The following is a 14801-nucleotide window of genomic DNA, read 5'->3' as shown; positions in this document are numbered from 1 at the left end:
ACCCACCTCCAGGATTCTCTGCCTTCAGCACCTCATGCCGCTGCTGGAGTGCACTCCTGCTCCCGGCTGCCTTCTGCCGCACACTCCGGTACTGGCTGCCCAAGCTGTGAGTGCAAAAACCGGCTGGGGTCCGGGGCCAGCCCACACATGGGGCCCCAGACCGCATCTGGGCAAATGGCCCAGGGGAGTCACCAGGCTCATCAAAATGCTTTGAGAAGTCAAAACCTGGTACACGTGGAAAGTTTGCTGTACTTCTGGGTTCAGGTAGGCCCTTTTCTTCTTCATTACCAGTTTTACTACCTAAAATTCTTTGTTCCTTTTGTCTTTCCCACCAAGATGTTACTCCTGAGGTAGCAGTACACAGCAGGTGCTCAATAAACACTTGCTGAATGAATACATGACAGCATTCCTCGAATCACTCACTGAACAAAGGAGTTGTCGGGTACTTACTTTGCACCAGGTACTGAATGAACAAGGCCCTGGAGAGAGTAAATCTCAAAGAGCCCCTCCCCGCCCTGTGACTGACTCGCACAGCATTCTAATAAACGGCAGTTACGTGCAGGGGGAGAAGGTGCTTGAGCCAGGGTGGAGTGTGAGTGGACAGTCAGGGGAGGCTTCACAGAAGAGGTGACCATGGAGCTATCTTAATTCAAGAGGCCTGAGCCAGCCAGGCCTGGAGTAAGCATCCAGCGGGAACAGCATATACAAAGGCCCAGAGGTAGGTGTCCAAGTAGGGGGAACAGCGTATGCAAAGACCCAGATGCACTTGAAGAGAAAGTGCTGACTGTGCCTGCAGCCTGATATTGACCTTTGGCAAGTCAACCTGCCAGTGGGGTCTGGTCCTGTCCCACTTGAGCCCCCAAGGGGGTGCAGGTATGGAGTGTCAGTTGCCTCCTGAAGCTGGGTCAGGATGCCCAGGGCTGTGAATGGGGCCAGCCCTTGCCGGCTCCGTCCTTTGCCCCATACCTGTCCGCCAGAGCCAGGGCCTCGGGGTCAGTCGGGGGGATCACGAAGCAGACGGCGGGGGCAGTCAGCTTATTCCCTGCGCTGTCCGTGAGGTCCCAGCTCTCCCCATTGTTGCTCTGCAGGGTGTAGCTGTAGCCCCGTGAGATCAGGCCCTGGCAGGGGCAGGCTGGTCAGAGGGCATGGAGAGACCTGCCCTGGCCAGTGACCAGGAGCCCAATCGCCATCACACCCCAGCCCCCCAAGCCTTAGCCTCTCTCTCTGACCCTCCCCAAGACATTTCGCTATAGAGTGTAGGGAAGGTCCAGCTGCAAGCAGATGTGTGGGATCTGATGTCTCAACACTCACTTGGATTTCCCCTTGAGGAGCTGCCCCCGCCCTCACCAGTCCCTGACTGCTCAGGGTGGGCATGTGACTCAGGCCTGGCCAATGAGAATGGCGTCTGGAGCCACGGTGACTGGTTTAGGCAGGATAAGGACTCAGCTGGTAGAACAGAAGGTCAGGGCAGCTGGTGGGACACTGTGGGGGTGGGGGCTGGCAGAGAGTGACCCCAACTGCAGGGATGGACAGAGGTTCCCTAAAAACATTGTGTGAGACCCTGCATCCAGCTTTGTCACTCCTAAGACTCTTCAATGACCTGAAAGGGGCAGATCTGGGCCCAGCCTGTCTGTGGCACCCAGGACACCTGAGCAGCAACTCACCTGGTCACCCTCAAAGTCACAGAGCGCCTCCACGGGGATGGGCTTGAGCGGGGTCTCCCGGCGGTACTTGAGGGGCACAACCTGCTGCCCTCGCTTCTGCAGGCCCCGCACCACATGCTCGTACTTGTCCAGAGCCTTCTCTTGGTCCTGAATGCAGCAGGGGGAGGGCCCAGGTGAGACCACCCACTCCCCCAGGTGGGAGCTGCAGGGAGGGGTGCGCAGAGGCCCTGCCTGGGCCCATCACTCACGTCCAGCTCCCGCAGCAGCAACTCAATCTGGTACTGGTCCTTGAAGTCGGGGTTGTACTTCTGGTTCAGGTCCGAGTCCACCTTGTGCAACAGGTCCTGGGCATCCTTCATGTCTTTGTGGAACTAGGGGAGACCAGATGATCCTATCACGGACAGGAAACCACTAGGACACGGCCAGTCCTGGCTGCGGCTTCAAGCCCACCCCAGGCCAGGGCTGGGCACCCCCAGTCACCCTGAATCCACTGGCTCACACCCCAAACCCTCCCTAGCTGGCTTCTGGGGGCCTCTCGGGCAAGGTGCTTTCCTGCCAATCCACACGAGGCAACCTTTAGGACATTTTAAGTGTTCATACATATGTACTGTTAAAGCTTGCTTTCCTATTTCATTCCTCTCTTTGAGCTAGGGACACCCTGACTTCACGCTACACTTTTCAAAGTCTTGATACACGGAACACAAGCCTCCCCACTTTGTTCTAGAAAATTCTCTTGGCCGTTCTTTAGTCCATCAACTCTGGAATCCCTCAGCTCTCGCCTGGGCTATAACAGTGAATGGGACCCTGAGGCCCTGTGAAGCTCATAGACCAGCGGGGTCCAGATACTGAACCAGCAGCTACATGAGTGTCACCTGATTTCGAGTCCCCAGTCCTAAAGATCAGGTGACCAGCCCTTATTAAAAATACACATTCCTGTGGAAACCAGCTAGTATCCACCAGTGAAGAATGGATAAACACAATGTAGTCTGTCTATACAATGGACTAGGATTCGGCCACAAAAGGGAATGATTCATGCCATGCCTCGAAAACATCAGGGTCAAGTGAAAGCAGCCAGACACCAAAGGCCACATAACCTGTGAGTCCCCCTTCATAAAACGTAAAGTAGGAAAATTCAGAGAGACAGAAAGATGGGTTAGAGGTTACCAGGGGCTGGGGGTAGGAGGAGGGAGAGAGTAGGGAGCGATTGTTTCATGGACACAGAGTTCTTGTTTGGGATGATAGAAAAGTTCTGTAAACCTCCCCAAGGTGAAGGCTACACAACACTGTGAATGTAATGAATGACACTGCATCATGCTCTTAAAAATGGCTAAAATGGTAAATATCCTATTCTATATGTTTTACCAAAATGAAAACCCCACACTCCTTCCTGGGCCCCACACTGACCTGTGAGATCGGATTCTCCAGCCCTGGCCTCCAAGGAAGACAGACAAGGGCCTGGCAAGTGCAGGGGCACAGCCATGTAGGTCATCAAAAGAGTGGGCACGGGGAGGCTTGGGACGGCAGCCCCGTGAGGCCCCTGGAGGAGGCCCTGAGGGGTTTCCATCAGGGATACTCCGGGTTGGCGCGTACCTGGTGGTAGTCTTCCATGTACTTCAGGTGACTCTCCTCGCAGATGAGCAGGTTCAGGTACTCCTTCCAGTCTGCATGCACGGCCTCCATGTGTGCCTGCCAAGAGAAGGGGCCGGGAACGGGTCACTGCTTGGCAGGTGTGTGGGATGCCCAGGGAGGAATGGCAAGATTCTGGAGCAGAGAATGGTGGGGGAGGGGGCACCTGGCATCTTCCTGAAAGTGGCCCCCTCAGAGGCAGCCAGCTGCTTTCCAGGCATGGGAAGGAGAAAAGGAACATGTGGAGGAGCCAAGCAGGATTGCCATGTATAGGTACTTGGGTTGTGCACTGCACAAGGGACAAGCAGGGGCTGCATCTCCCCAAAGGGGTGTTTTTTTTTAAATTCACACAAAGGCATCCCTCTCCTCCCCAAAGTCACGTCTACCCAGAACTCAGAATGTGACTTTATTTGGAAACAGGATCTTTGCAGATATAATTATGTATCTCAAGAGGAAATCATTCTAGATTTAGCGTGGGCCCTAAGGTCCAATGACTGATATCCTTATAAGAAAAGGAGATGACATGGGGCGCCTGGGTGGCTCAGTGGTTTAAGCCTCTGCCTTCGGCTCAGGTCATGATCTCAGGGTGCTGGGATCGAGCCCCGCATCGGGCTCTCTGCTCAGCGGGGAGCCTGCTTCCTCCTCTCTCTCTGCCTGTCTCTCTGCCTAGCTCTGATTTCTCTCTGTCAAATAAATAAAATCTTTAAAAAAAAAAAAAAAAAAAAAAAAAAAAAAAAGAAAAGGAGATGACATACAGAGACACATAGGGGAGAAGGTTATCTGAAGACAGAGGCAGAGATACAAGTGATGCAGCCCCAGGCCAAGGAATGCCACAGACTGCTGGCGACCTCTAGAAGCAAGGGGGCAAGGAAGGATTCTGTCCTAGAACTTTCAGAGGAAACAAGCCTGTCAACATCTTGATTTCAAACCTCTGGCCTCCAGACTGAGAGAGAGTTAGTTTCTGGTGTTTAAAGCCACCAAGTTTGCGGTCACTGGTCACGGCAGTCCTAGGAAACTATTACAGGTACCGTATGGCTTTCAGAAGTCCAGGGGCCGAGGGATGAGATAATGAGAGGAGACAGGGTCAGACAGAGGAAGGAAAGACGGCGGAATGGAGAGACAGACAGACAAGGATGCAGGACCCCCGCCTTCGGGGCTGCCTGAGTCCAGGTGACTCACAGCAGAGGCTGGCCTGAGGCCACCCTGGAGGAGGCATCCCCCCGCCCAGGGCACACGCACCTCAATGGAGTTCCTCCCGGGGTGCTCGGCAGCCAGCAGCTGGTCACCCTCACTGTGCAGCTTGTTAATTCTCTCCTCTTTGGCCTCCAGGTTCCGGTTGATGAAATTCTGCAGCGGGGGCAGGGGAGGGGGCTCAGCGCCCAACTGGCGGCCCTGTGCTCCCCCCCAAGCCCTGCCCTAACACCCCAGGCCCCGAGGCCCACCTCATACTGGCGCCGGCGGCTGGGGTAGTCGAGGTTGCGGTCACTCCAGTCATACTGCATGCGGCCCTTGGCCTGCTGGTCCAGCCAGTACAGCTCGTTGGTGCAGCGCTGCATGTAATCCTGCAGCGTGCTCAGGTGCTGCTGGCGAGCCTGGGATGCCGCCTGCAGGGGGCCAGTCGGGGGGCAAGGACAGGGCTGAAGCCTCCCTCAACCCTTCCCCTTGGGCTGGCTCTGGCCAGTGTGTGGACAAGCCCAGCTCCACACTTCCCAGCTGGACCGCCTTGGTCAAGTCACCTGACCCTCCGAAGCGCATTCACTCGCTCAGCAACCGTCTATGGCACAGCTACTAAGTGCCGGGCTCCGCTCCAGGCTCTGGGCATGGAGCAGTGAGCCAGACGGACAAAACCCGCAGGGAACAGACTCTCCTGGGGAGACTCGAGTTTCCTCACATGCAGAACGGGGATGACAACAGCACTGATCTCATAGGGTACAAAGACTGTCAAACGAGGGCGCCTGGGTGGCTCAGTGGGCTGAGTGTCTGCCTTCGGCTCAGGTCATGATCCCGGGTGCTGGGATCAAACCCCATGGAGCCCCATATCGGGCTCCCTACACAGTGGGGAGCCTGCTTCTCCCTCTGCTTGTACTCTCTCTCTGTCTCTCTGTGTCAAATAAATAAAATCCTTTAAAAAAGGCGCCTGGGTGGCTCAGTGGGTTAAGCCTCTGCCTTCAGCTCAGGTCATGATCCCAGGGTCCTGGGATCGAGTCCCGGATTGGACTCTCTGCTCAGCAGGGAGCCTGTTTCCCCCCTTCTCTCGCTCTACCTGCCTCTCTGCCTACTTGTGATCTCTCTGTGTCAAATAAATAAATAAAATATTTTTTTAAAAATCCTTAAAAAAAAAAAAAAAAAAGACTGTCAAACAGTTGGAGCTCAATAAATGTGGGCAGCCACAGCTTCCCCTTTTGACTTTATCCCGATGCCCATACAGAGGCTAGGAGCACAGAAGCAAAGCGTTACTGTGTTAGTTACACGGGAGAGGTGTTGGGCGCGGGGCAGGGAGGAGCGGGAGGGAGCACGGATGTCCGCCTCTGCTCTGCAAACAGGAACAGGAGCTAATGAGTAGGGGGGTCCTCCTGCGTGTGTCCCCTGCCGGGACTGTGCTGTGGGCACATCTGCTGCATCAGCGATCCTAGCAGACAAGGACTCGAAGGAACTCTGTCGTGCAGATCAGGAAACTGAGGGTCTGAGAGGCTCAGGAGCTCGCTCAAGCTCTCCACAGCAGTGAGCGATGGAGGCGTCTGGCCCCAGAGCCTGTGTGTCCTCTCACCCGAGCGGTATGAACCAGCTGCAGCAATGAAGCATTGAGGCATCACTGCGCACTTGTAAAAAGAATGCATTCTTGGGGTGCCTGGGTGGCTCCGTGGGTTAAAGCCTCTGCCTTTGGCTCAGGTCATGGTCTCAGGGTCCTGGGATCGAGCCCCGCATCAGGCTCTCTGCTCAGCAGGCAGCCTGTTCTTCCTATCTCTCTGCCTGCCTCTCTGCCTACTTGTGATCTCTGTCAAATCGATAAAATCTTAAAACAAAACAAAACAAAAAACAAGAACATATTCCTTAAAGACTTTGAAAAGACAACTAGAATACGATTGCTTATAAAGCGCATGGCATTGTATCTGGCACACACACGGTGCTTAGTAAAGAAACAAGAAGCAGACCGCAGGACGGGCTGTATCCAGGGGACCTATTAGGGCTTTCCACAAGCAGAGAGCAAACTGGGACACCTCTTGGGTGGGGGCCCGGGGTACAATCTTCCCACTCAACCATTTTCATTCTCGATGAAACGTTCACCGCACATGCATCCCGTGCCCACGCCCCTGGCTTCCCACCCCCTCCCGTCCCATTTCCCAGGGGGGCTTCTCACCAGCAGTTTCTGGTACTTGGCCTGGAGTTCGCTGTTCTGCTCCTGTGGACAGAGCCAGGGGCAGGGGTCAAGGCGGGGCTGCAGGTGTGAGCCCCTCTCCCCCCGGGGCCAGGCCCCCAACACAACCACAGGTACCTTGCCCCCATCCTTGGCCAGGTGGGGCCCAATGGCCTTGACCTCATTGTGGAAGATATTGTGCTGTTCCACCTGGTGGTCCACCAGCGGCAGGTCTGTCCCAAAGCTCTGGCTGCTCAGTTTGTCCTGGGAGGGTGAGCGAGGAGGTGGCCCACAAACGGTAGGTGAGGCCCTGGGACGCGCCGCCCACCCACCCCAACGGCCAAGGAGGGAGCCCAGGAGCCCAGAGTGAGAGATGTGGGGAGTGACGGTCACCTTTACCGCCGCACCTACATATGTCATCTCACTGTAACCTCAGAGGCCCCCACAGTCGTCATTTCCATTTCACAGATGGGGAAATGGAGGCCCCTGGTCAGGGGAGTCACTTGCCCAGGTCACATCACTAAGAGACGACGGCTGGCTCCAGCAGCCGGCCAGAAATCCGGCCGCTCCTCCTAACCTGCCCAGGACCCCAACAACCAGGCTTGGAGAGCAATCCCAGGAGGGCTCCAGTCTCCACCACGTCTTCTGGGTGACACTGGGCTCGGTGCTACACCTCTCTGAGCCTCGCTGTCCTCGCTGACGCAGCCACTGAGAAACGTCAGGGACATGACCCTCCGCGAGGCAGGACCGTGGTACCCATGAAATGGCGGGGTCCTCCCTGCACAGGGCTGAAGCCGGGGCCATACCAGCTTCTCATCCACCAGCGCCGCCCAGTTGACCTGCGGGTCGACCTCCTTCACCACCAGGTTGTAGATCTGCTTGTGTTTCCCACGGAGGCTGGTCACGTGCTCCTTCAGCTGGCGGATGCTTGGCGGGGAGAGTGGCCAACCTGGTTAGTGGGGTCGGTCGGCAGGCCCACTACCCACGCCCCTTCCCCCAGGAGGGGCCTCCCACCCCACACACTGGCCTGGGGCTTTCTGCCCAGGGGCCTGGGAGGACAGGGACCAGGGCCTTGGGTTCCAGACCATCACTACCATCCTCCCTCACCCTTCCTTCCCCTATCAATGTTTCCCCAGGGCCTACTCTGTGTCCAGAACCGTAGAAGGTTCTGGAAGAAAGAGGCAGGTCCACCACTCTCCAGAGCCCACCGTGGAGCAGGAACCACAGGGGTAGTGTGGGCCATGACAGGAACGACGCAAGGAGTCATGAGACACCCTGAGACCCTTGCCCCTGCCAGGGTGGGGAGCAAGAACCAGGCGGGAGGTGTTTTGGGGGGGGCTGGTTTATCCACATCTGAGCTGAGGGGAGAGCCATGAGCACAGGAAACTGGCTGGACATCAGGGAGTGGGAGAGCGTGCTCAAGGACTTGGAGGTCAGACAGCATGATGGTCAGGGACCTATGGTCACACAGTGACCAAAACGGGGGGTGTCAGGGCTGAGTCTCAGTTTCCCGGACTACAAAATGGGTCGTCATGAAGATAACATAAAGCATTTGGCATGTGCCTAGCATCGAATTAGCCCTCAATAAACCTTGAGTTGGGCTCCGGAATGCTGAGCGGTCTACAGCCCTCCTGCCCTGTCCCAGGAACCTGGAGCGGAGGGGACTTACTCCTCGGCAATCATGTCTCCCTGGGGATGCTTCATGTGCTTGGCGATGGCCGCGTCCGCCTCCAGCACATACAGCAGCTTCTCCGAGTCTGACACCTTCTGCAGGGTCACGTCCCGATGCTCGGGCTGTCGGCCCTCCTGCAGCCGGGCCAGGTCCTGTGAGAGTCAAGACAGAAAAGGGGGTGGCGGATGGGGACTCAGTGGGCACTGTGGGGGTGGGAGGGGTGGGAGGAGAGAGCCAGCAAGGGGTTCCTAGTCCCACCTAGCCTCTCCTCTGCCTCTTGACAAGCAGCCCAAGCACTTAGTGTGGAGGTTCTGGGACACAGCTTCCAATGAAGAGGCCTGACCCTGCCCAGTCCAGTCAGATAAACAGATAAACCTCACAAAGGTGATTCCAAGTTCACACAAGTTGGTGTTTACCAAGGAAACACACCAGAGGTGGAAAAGCAGAGAACTGCATTAGATTCCGAGATCAGTGAGCCCCTTTGGAGGCAGTGACACAAGCTAAGAACTAAGGATGAAAGAAAAGAGTGCTCTAGGCAGAGGGAACAGCCTGTGCAAAGGCCCTGAGGCAGGAAGGCAGGCTGTGGGAGGAAATGTAAGAGGTGCAAGGCAACAAGACCCCATCTGTCCTCAAGGGCAATGCCTCACTCAGGGCTCTGAGAGGACAAGATAACAGCTGAGAGGACAGTCAGCAGTCGCGACAGGGCTGGGTGGGAGCTGACCACGGCAGATCTGGGGCGGCATCTGCAGAAATGGTGTGAGTCAACAGAGCAGGTGGATTTTTGGGAGGTGTCGCTGATGAGTCCAGGGTCTCTGCTTGTTTAGGGAAGAATAAGGACCTGGCAGTCAGGACAGCAGGTGTCTAAACACAGCCTGTTAGCTCACTCGGTCAACACTCCTGAAGCCCAGCCACACGCCATGCGGGGCCCTGGAGACCCCAGGCCCTCGGGGGAGGCGAGGACAGGCCGGTGACTGGGCTGAACACAGACCGTGGTGGTCACACAGGGGGCCTCGAGGAGCCAGTGTCCTCCCCTGTAGAGTCTCAGCGTCCCCACCTCTGCCATGGGACTAAGGAAGAGGTGTCCAAGTGACCCCAAGTGTAGGGTTCCCCTTTGCACTAATCCGTGGAGACAGGAAGTAGATGCGTGGTTGTCAGCGGCTGGGCGGGGGGACTAGGAACAGTAAATGAGCACAAGGATTCTTACTAGGGGATGAAAATGTTCACAAACCCATTTATGGAAACGGCTGTGCCACTCGGTGAAGTTACTAAAAATCACTGCATTGTACACTCGAAGTGGGAGTTTCTCCTGATACGTAAAACACACCTCAATAAACCTGCTACAAAAGCCAAAAGAAGTGAATGACGGGATGTGCTTCCTGGCCCGGAGGAAAGAGCAGACGTCCCCTGAGAAGAAGAAAAGGAAGAAGAAAAAGCCTCCCAACCCCAGGAAGGCTGAGGGACAAGTGGAGCCCCGCGCATCAGGGGCTCGGAGGTGATGCCCAGCGGGGCCTGGGCCATCTCTCTGGCCTCGTGTGGAGAGAAACATCGTGGTTCTTGGCTCGGGTGGGACAGTCTCCCCTCCAACCCTTCCAGCTGATCGGCAGCTCTCCCGGGCACTTACAGTGTCAAAGATTAATTCTGCAAACGGGGAAGTAAATTAATCATTACCTCATTCATGCAAGAGCGGTGTGGGAAAGCAAGCCCGCTTGAAACGCGCTACCCCGGAGGAGGGAGAGAACATCGAGCTGAGGGATGCCGCGTTCAAGGGCTCACAGTCGGGCAAAACAGATCGATGGACAGAGGGGTCAGCGTAGTGGTTACCTCTGGGGGATACGGATTGGCAAGGTCACGAGCAGCTTTCCGGGAAGTGTTCTCTATCCTGACCTGAGCATGGTTACCTGGGTCCCTATGGACGCAAAGGCCCTTAAAACGTGGACGCTTTATAGACCTTATGGAACGTACACCTCTGGGAAAAGGTTTTTACGAGTTAAAAAATCATAGGGACAGATGGAGCTTATAAATCACAGGCGTGTTGAGGGGCAGATAAGCGATAAAGCAAATCCAGCAGCTGGGACCGGCGGAATCTGGGGGGTAGGGATATGGATGATCTCTGTGGGGTTTTTGCAACTTTTCTGCACGTTTAAAAATTTGAAGAGAGGGGCACCTGGGTGGCTCAGTGGGTTAAGCCTCTGCCTTCGGCTCAGGTCATGATCCCAGGGTCCTGGGATCGAGCCCCGCATCGGGCTCTCTGCTCAGCGGGGAGCCTGCTTCCCCCTCTCTCTGCCTGCCTCTCTGCCTACTAGTGATCTCTCTGTCAATAAATAAATTTAAAAATCTTTAAAAGAAATTTTTGAATAGACAAACGGCCATATATTGTACAATTCGGTTTATATGAAACCGAATGTGAATATGCACAAGCAAATTCACAGGCACAGAAAGAAGCAGATTAGGGTTTCTGGGGGCTGCAGGGAAGGGGGATGGGGAGGCACTGCTGTTGGGTACGGGGTTCCCTTTGGGGGAAGGGGAATGTCTTGGAACTAGGAGGAGGTGGTGGGTGCCCAGCCCTGCAAACGGTCGACAGGCCACTGACTTGCACCCTTTAAGTGGTTCATCCTACGTTCTGTGAACCTCCCTTCAATTTAAGAGAACAGGAACATTGGGAAGAACTTTGGGGTAATAAAATGAATAGTGACGTCTTCTGAGAAATGAAACGATAGAAGGAAAAAAAAGAAAGCAAAAGATTAGTCCATATGGTCGTCCAAGGACGGCTTCTATTTTCAGGTTTGCTCATCTGAAGTTAAAAAACAGTTCAAAATTATCCCCCAAGCACAGCCGTGTTACTGTGAGTCATTACTCTAAGCAAATAAAAATGAGAGCTCGAGACCCTATTCCCTCCCTCTCTCTCACACACACGCACACACACACACGCACACAGGAAAAGGTCAAACAGATACACCAGAAGGTTAATAAAGGTTAACAGCCACTGCCTATCTCTGGTGCTGGAATTATACAGGATTTCAATTTGCTTTTTATATTTTGTATATCAGTCCTGAAAGATTTGTAACAAACCCATATTACTTTTATTAGGACGAAAATGGACACACCCAAAAAGCTGTTTTCATTTAGGAAAGAAAATAGCAAGACGCCACAAGAGGAGGGGCGTGGAAATTCAGCAGAGGAGCTGGGACAAGGCTGCGGCCTGTGGGGCGAGCTGCGGGGCTGGCGAGGCCCTGAGGCACGTAGAAGCTGGCAGAAGGGCAGGTGAGGGCAGGAAAGGAGCCAGGGGAGGGCCCCTGGCAGGGAACACAGAGAGCGCCCCTCGCCTTTCCTGCTCGTTCCCACATTGCCATTCCTCGCTCCTGGCTCTGCCATCCCCAGCCCATCCCATCCCTGTGGCTGCCTGGGGACTAATCCTGGACCAGCAGACCAGAGCATGGTCGGGGGTGGAGGGGTGGGGGGCAGCCACGGCTGGGCCAGGCCTTGAATTCGCTCATGACCTGTTCACCTTCTGTCCCCCATTCCTCTGGACCTGCCTCTTGGTCACCTCCTGGGTAGGAAGGCGGATGAAATACAGACCATCCAAATTTCAGATAAACAATGGAGAACTCTGTAGTGTAAGTATATCCCAAACACTGCATGGGATATACTTCTATGAAAAAAAAAACACCTGTGTTCCAAAAGTCAAATTTAAAGTACATCCTGTATTTTTATTTGCTAAATCTGGCAACCCACCTCTGGGATGCCTTTGGGGCTAGCTCTGTCACAGAGGAGTCACCTCGTTGTCTCTGAACCTCAGTGTCCCCAGCTACAAAATGGGTATAAGCTCAACCGCACTGGGCTGGTGGAGGGTTCAAAGGGATGGTCGTCCCGGCAGCTCCCAGGCATCCCGCCTGCTACAGATTGCTCAGGAGAACCCGTGGCTCCGAGTGGCTGTTAGCCCACGTCACAGAAGAGGAAAGAGAGACAACAGAGAGGGAACACGATCTGCCCAGCTACTTTCTCCCTCTTCTCTGTGAAGGGAGGATCGCATGCTTCTGAGGAAGGGCAGGGGACGTACAAGAAGAATGAGGATATCGATGGTAATATCGAGCCCCACGATACACCTGCATAACCTCGCTGAATCTTTACAGCAGCAGAGGGGATGGGGATGATCGTTTTTACCCTGTCGGAGGCAATCACACACACAGAGAGGTACGGCGACTTGCCTCAGGTCACACAGGAAGGGTCAAAGCTGGGATGCTAGCAGGGCTTGGTCCCCGAGGCCATAGGTCCCCTCCAGACAAGGTCCACAAGCTGCAGGAACTTAGCCCCCAGAGTGGGGGGCTGATACTCACAGCAATAATGAGGTTTCTCCATCTCAGCACTACTGACCTTTGGGGCTGGATCACTCGGGGGAGGGGGAACATCCTATGCCCTCAAGGGTGTTTACCAGCATCCGGGCCTCCACTCACTAGACACCCGCCCACCGCACTACCCCAGTTGTGACAGCTAAAAATAACTCCAAATGTGGCCACATGTTCCGGGGGGGGGGCGGAATCCACCCCCATCCCCAGTAAGAACCATTGGGTCGGGCAAGACCCCGGTCACAAATGGGGCTGACAGCACGGGGGGGCGGGGCACTCACGCTCTGCATCTTGGCCTCCGTGTCCACGATGTTCTTCTCCACCTGGTCGGCATTCTTCTGTAGCTGCTCGATCAGCTCTGACAGCTCCTTGTTAGAGATGCTGGGGACGGAAGACAGGAGGTGGGCTGGGGCCGGCAGGGGGGGCCGTGTCCCCACCAGCCTCAGCGGGAGCCTGGCTGCCCGCCCCGTCTCCTGCCCCTATCCCAGGCCAACATCACCAAAGCCACGGGACAAGGCAGCTTGGGGCGAGTTTCTATTTTTACACGGCAAAACACCTTTCCTATGTTCTTTTTTTCCCCATACTTTTTATTGAGATATAATTCACATACTATGAAATTCACCCCCTTAAAGCCTGTAATTCATTCAGTGGGTGTTAATCTATGCGCAAGGTTATACTGATGGGTGTCGGGCCCTGCCTCTGTTGTTGCTTCCTTTCAACACCAGAGAGGGAATGGAACTTGGCCGGTGTCACCCAGCCAGCCAGGAATGGTCAAGATTAGCACCTAAGGGGCGCCTGGGGGGCTCAGTCAGTTGACTGCTTTCGGCTCAGGTCACGATCTTACGGGCCTGGAATCGACCCCCACATCAGGCTCCTTGCTGCTTCTCCCTCTGCCACTCTCTGTACTCTCCTTCTGTGCTCTCTCTCTCTCTCTTTCAGGTAAATATATAAAATCTTAAAAAAAAAAGAAAAAAAAATTAGCACCTAATTCCCCAATCTCCACTGAAAACCTTTCTGTACTGACTCCACAGTAGAGTCCATGCAGCCAAGCACCCAGAGGTTTCATTCTACCTGCACTCATTAAGCACCCACTATATGCCAGGCCCAGCACCGTGCACAGAGAAAGCCTCACCCTCTGACAGGTCACCCCCTAGATGGGAGGAAATCAGCATCTACAGAAATAGTCACAGAATAGTCTGGACCCTCAGGCAGAAGGCGGCCACCACCTTTTCACAGTGGAGTTCTTCAGATCAAGGCCCGGGACCCCCGTCCTGGGGCACGAAACATTCAGATTCCCAGGAACTAACCCAGGCCCTCTGGATCTGGATCTCCAGAGCTGGGCCCGGGAAGCTGTATTATTACTGCTCTGGTTATTACGGGTTCTCCAGGGAGCCCTGATCCCCTGTGGAGTTTGAGGTCCAACGCTTGCTGGTACTGCTGGTAAGTGGGGAGGGGGGTGTCTCGGGGGCAGAATTGGGCACAGCCAACAGAACCTATGAGTCTGTCCATCGTGTCTCAAACCCTGACTGAGAGCCTACTCTGTGCCAGACCTGGGTGCACAGGGGCCAGGGCCCAGGAGTGGGAGGGAGGGAGAAACAAGACCCAGGTGGCACCCTCTGCCAAGTGTATCAGGGAGGCAACCTTTCCCAAAGTGGGTCCCAGAAACCCCAATCCTGTAAGCCACTCCCAGAAGGCAGGCTTTGGGAGTCAAGGCAGCTAGGAAAACCTGGACCCTTGAGAAGTTCATGAGCCAGGAAAGGCTCTGAGCAGTCCTGCAGCGCAGAAAGATGGTATTCAGTGGAGAGGAAGGGAGGGCTCAGAAGGGACTCTGTGTGGGAGATCGGAGCAAGGAAGGGTAAAGGCTGGGCTGCCAGGGCATGGACTGAGCCCACAGCCCTCACACCCCTGGCTGGTCAGACCACATGGGGAACACGAATCCTTCCAGGCCCCTCCCCTCCACCAAACCACTGACCCTCAGCCTGGCCTGCGGCACTCAGATGTGGCGAATCTTAAACCAAATATTTAACCCACAACTGCTCAAACATCATCAGGAACCCCCCGTGTGGACTGGGTGGGGGTCGCTGGCTCCGTGCAGCCCCACCTCAGGACACGGGACCAGCTCCCAAACCAGCCCCTTCACT

General features: G+C 55.2%; 1 protein-coding gene across 2 annotated transcripts in view; it reads right to left on the bottom strand.

Moving 5' to 3' along the window:
- PPL (periplakin) overlaps positions 1 to 14801 on the bottom strand; it is a 45039-nt gene that overhangs the window by 10227 nt on the left and 20011 nt on the right. For both annotated transcript variants that reach the window (XM_080830313.1, XM_080830314.1), the window contains exons 2-13: positions 12942 to 13041; positions 8315 to 8469; positions 7452 to 7572; positions 6784 to 6909; positions 6649 to 6690; positions 4733 to 4894; positions 4530 to 4637; positions 3255 to 3350; positions 1913 to 2035; positions 1665 to 1811; positions 967 to 1118; positions 7 to 104 (exon numbers count right to left, since the gene is read on the bottom strand). In XM_080830313.1, coding sequence (XP_080686439.1) covers positions 7 to 104; positions 967 to 1118; positions 1665 to 1811; positions 1913 to 2035; positions 3255 to 3350; positions 4530 to 4637; positions 4733 to 4894; positions 6649 to 6690; positions 6784 to 6909; positions 7452 to 7572; positions 8315 to 8469; positions 12942 to 13041 — 1430 coding nt within the window. The remainder of the gene's footprint in view (positions 1 to 6; positions 105 to 966; positions 1119 to 1664; positions 1812 to 1912; positions 2036 to 3254; positions 3351 to 4529; positions 4638 to 4732; positions 4895 to 6648; positions 6691 to 6783; positions 6910 to 7451; positions 7573 to 8314; positions 8470 to 12941; positions 13042 to 14801) is intronic.

Source organism: Martes martes (assembly GCF_963455335.1).
Source record: "Martes martes genome assembly, chromosome: 18".
Taxonomy (NCBI): domain Eukaryota; kingdom Metazoa; phylum Chordata; class Mammalia; order Carnivora; family Mustelidae; genus Martes; species Martes martes.
Note: the sequence above shows the minus strand (reverse complement) of the source record. Positions and strands in the feature narration are given on the sequence as shown.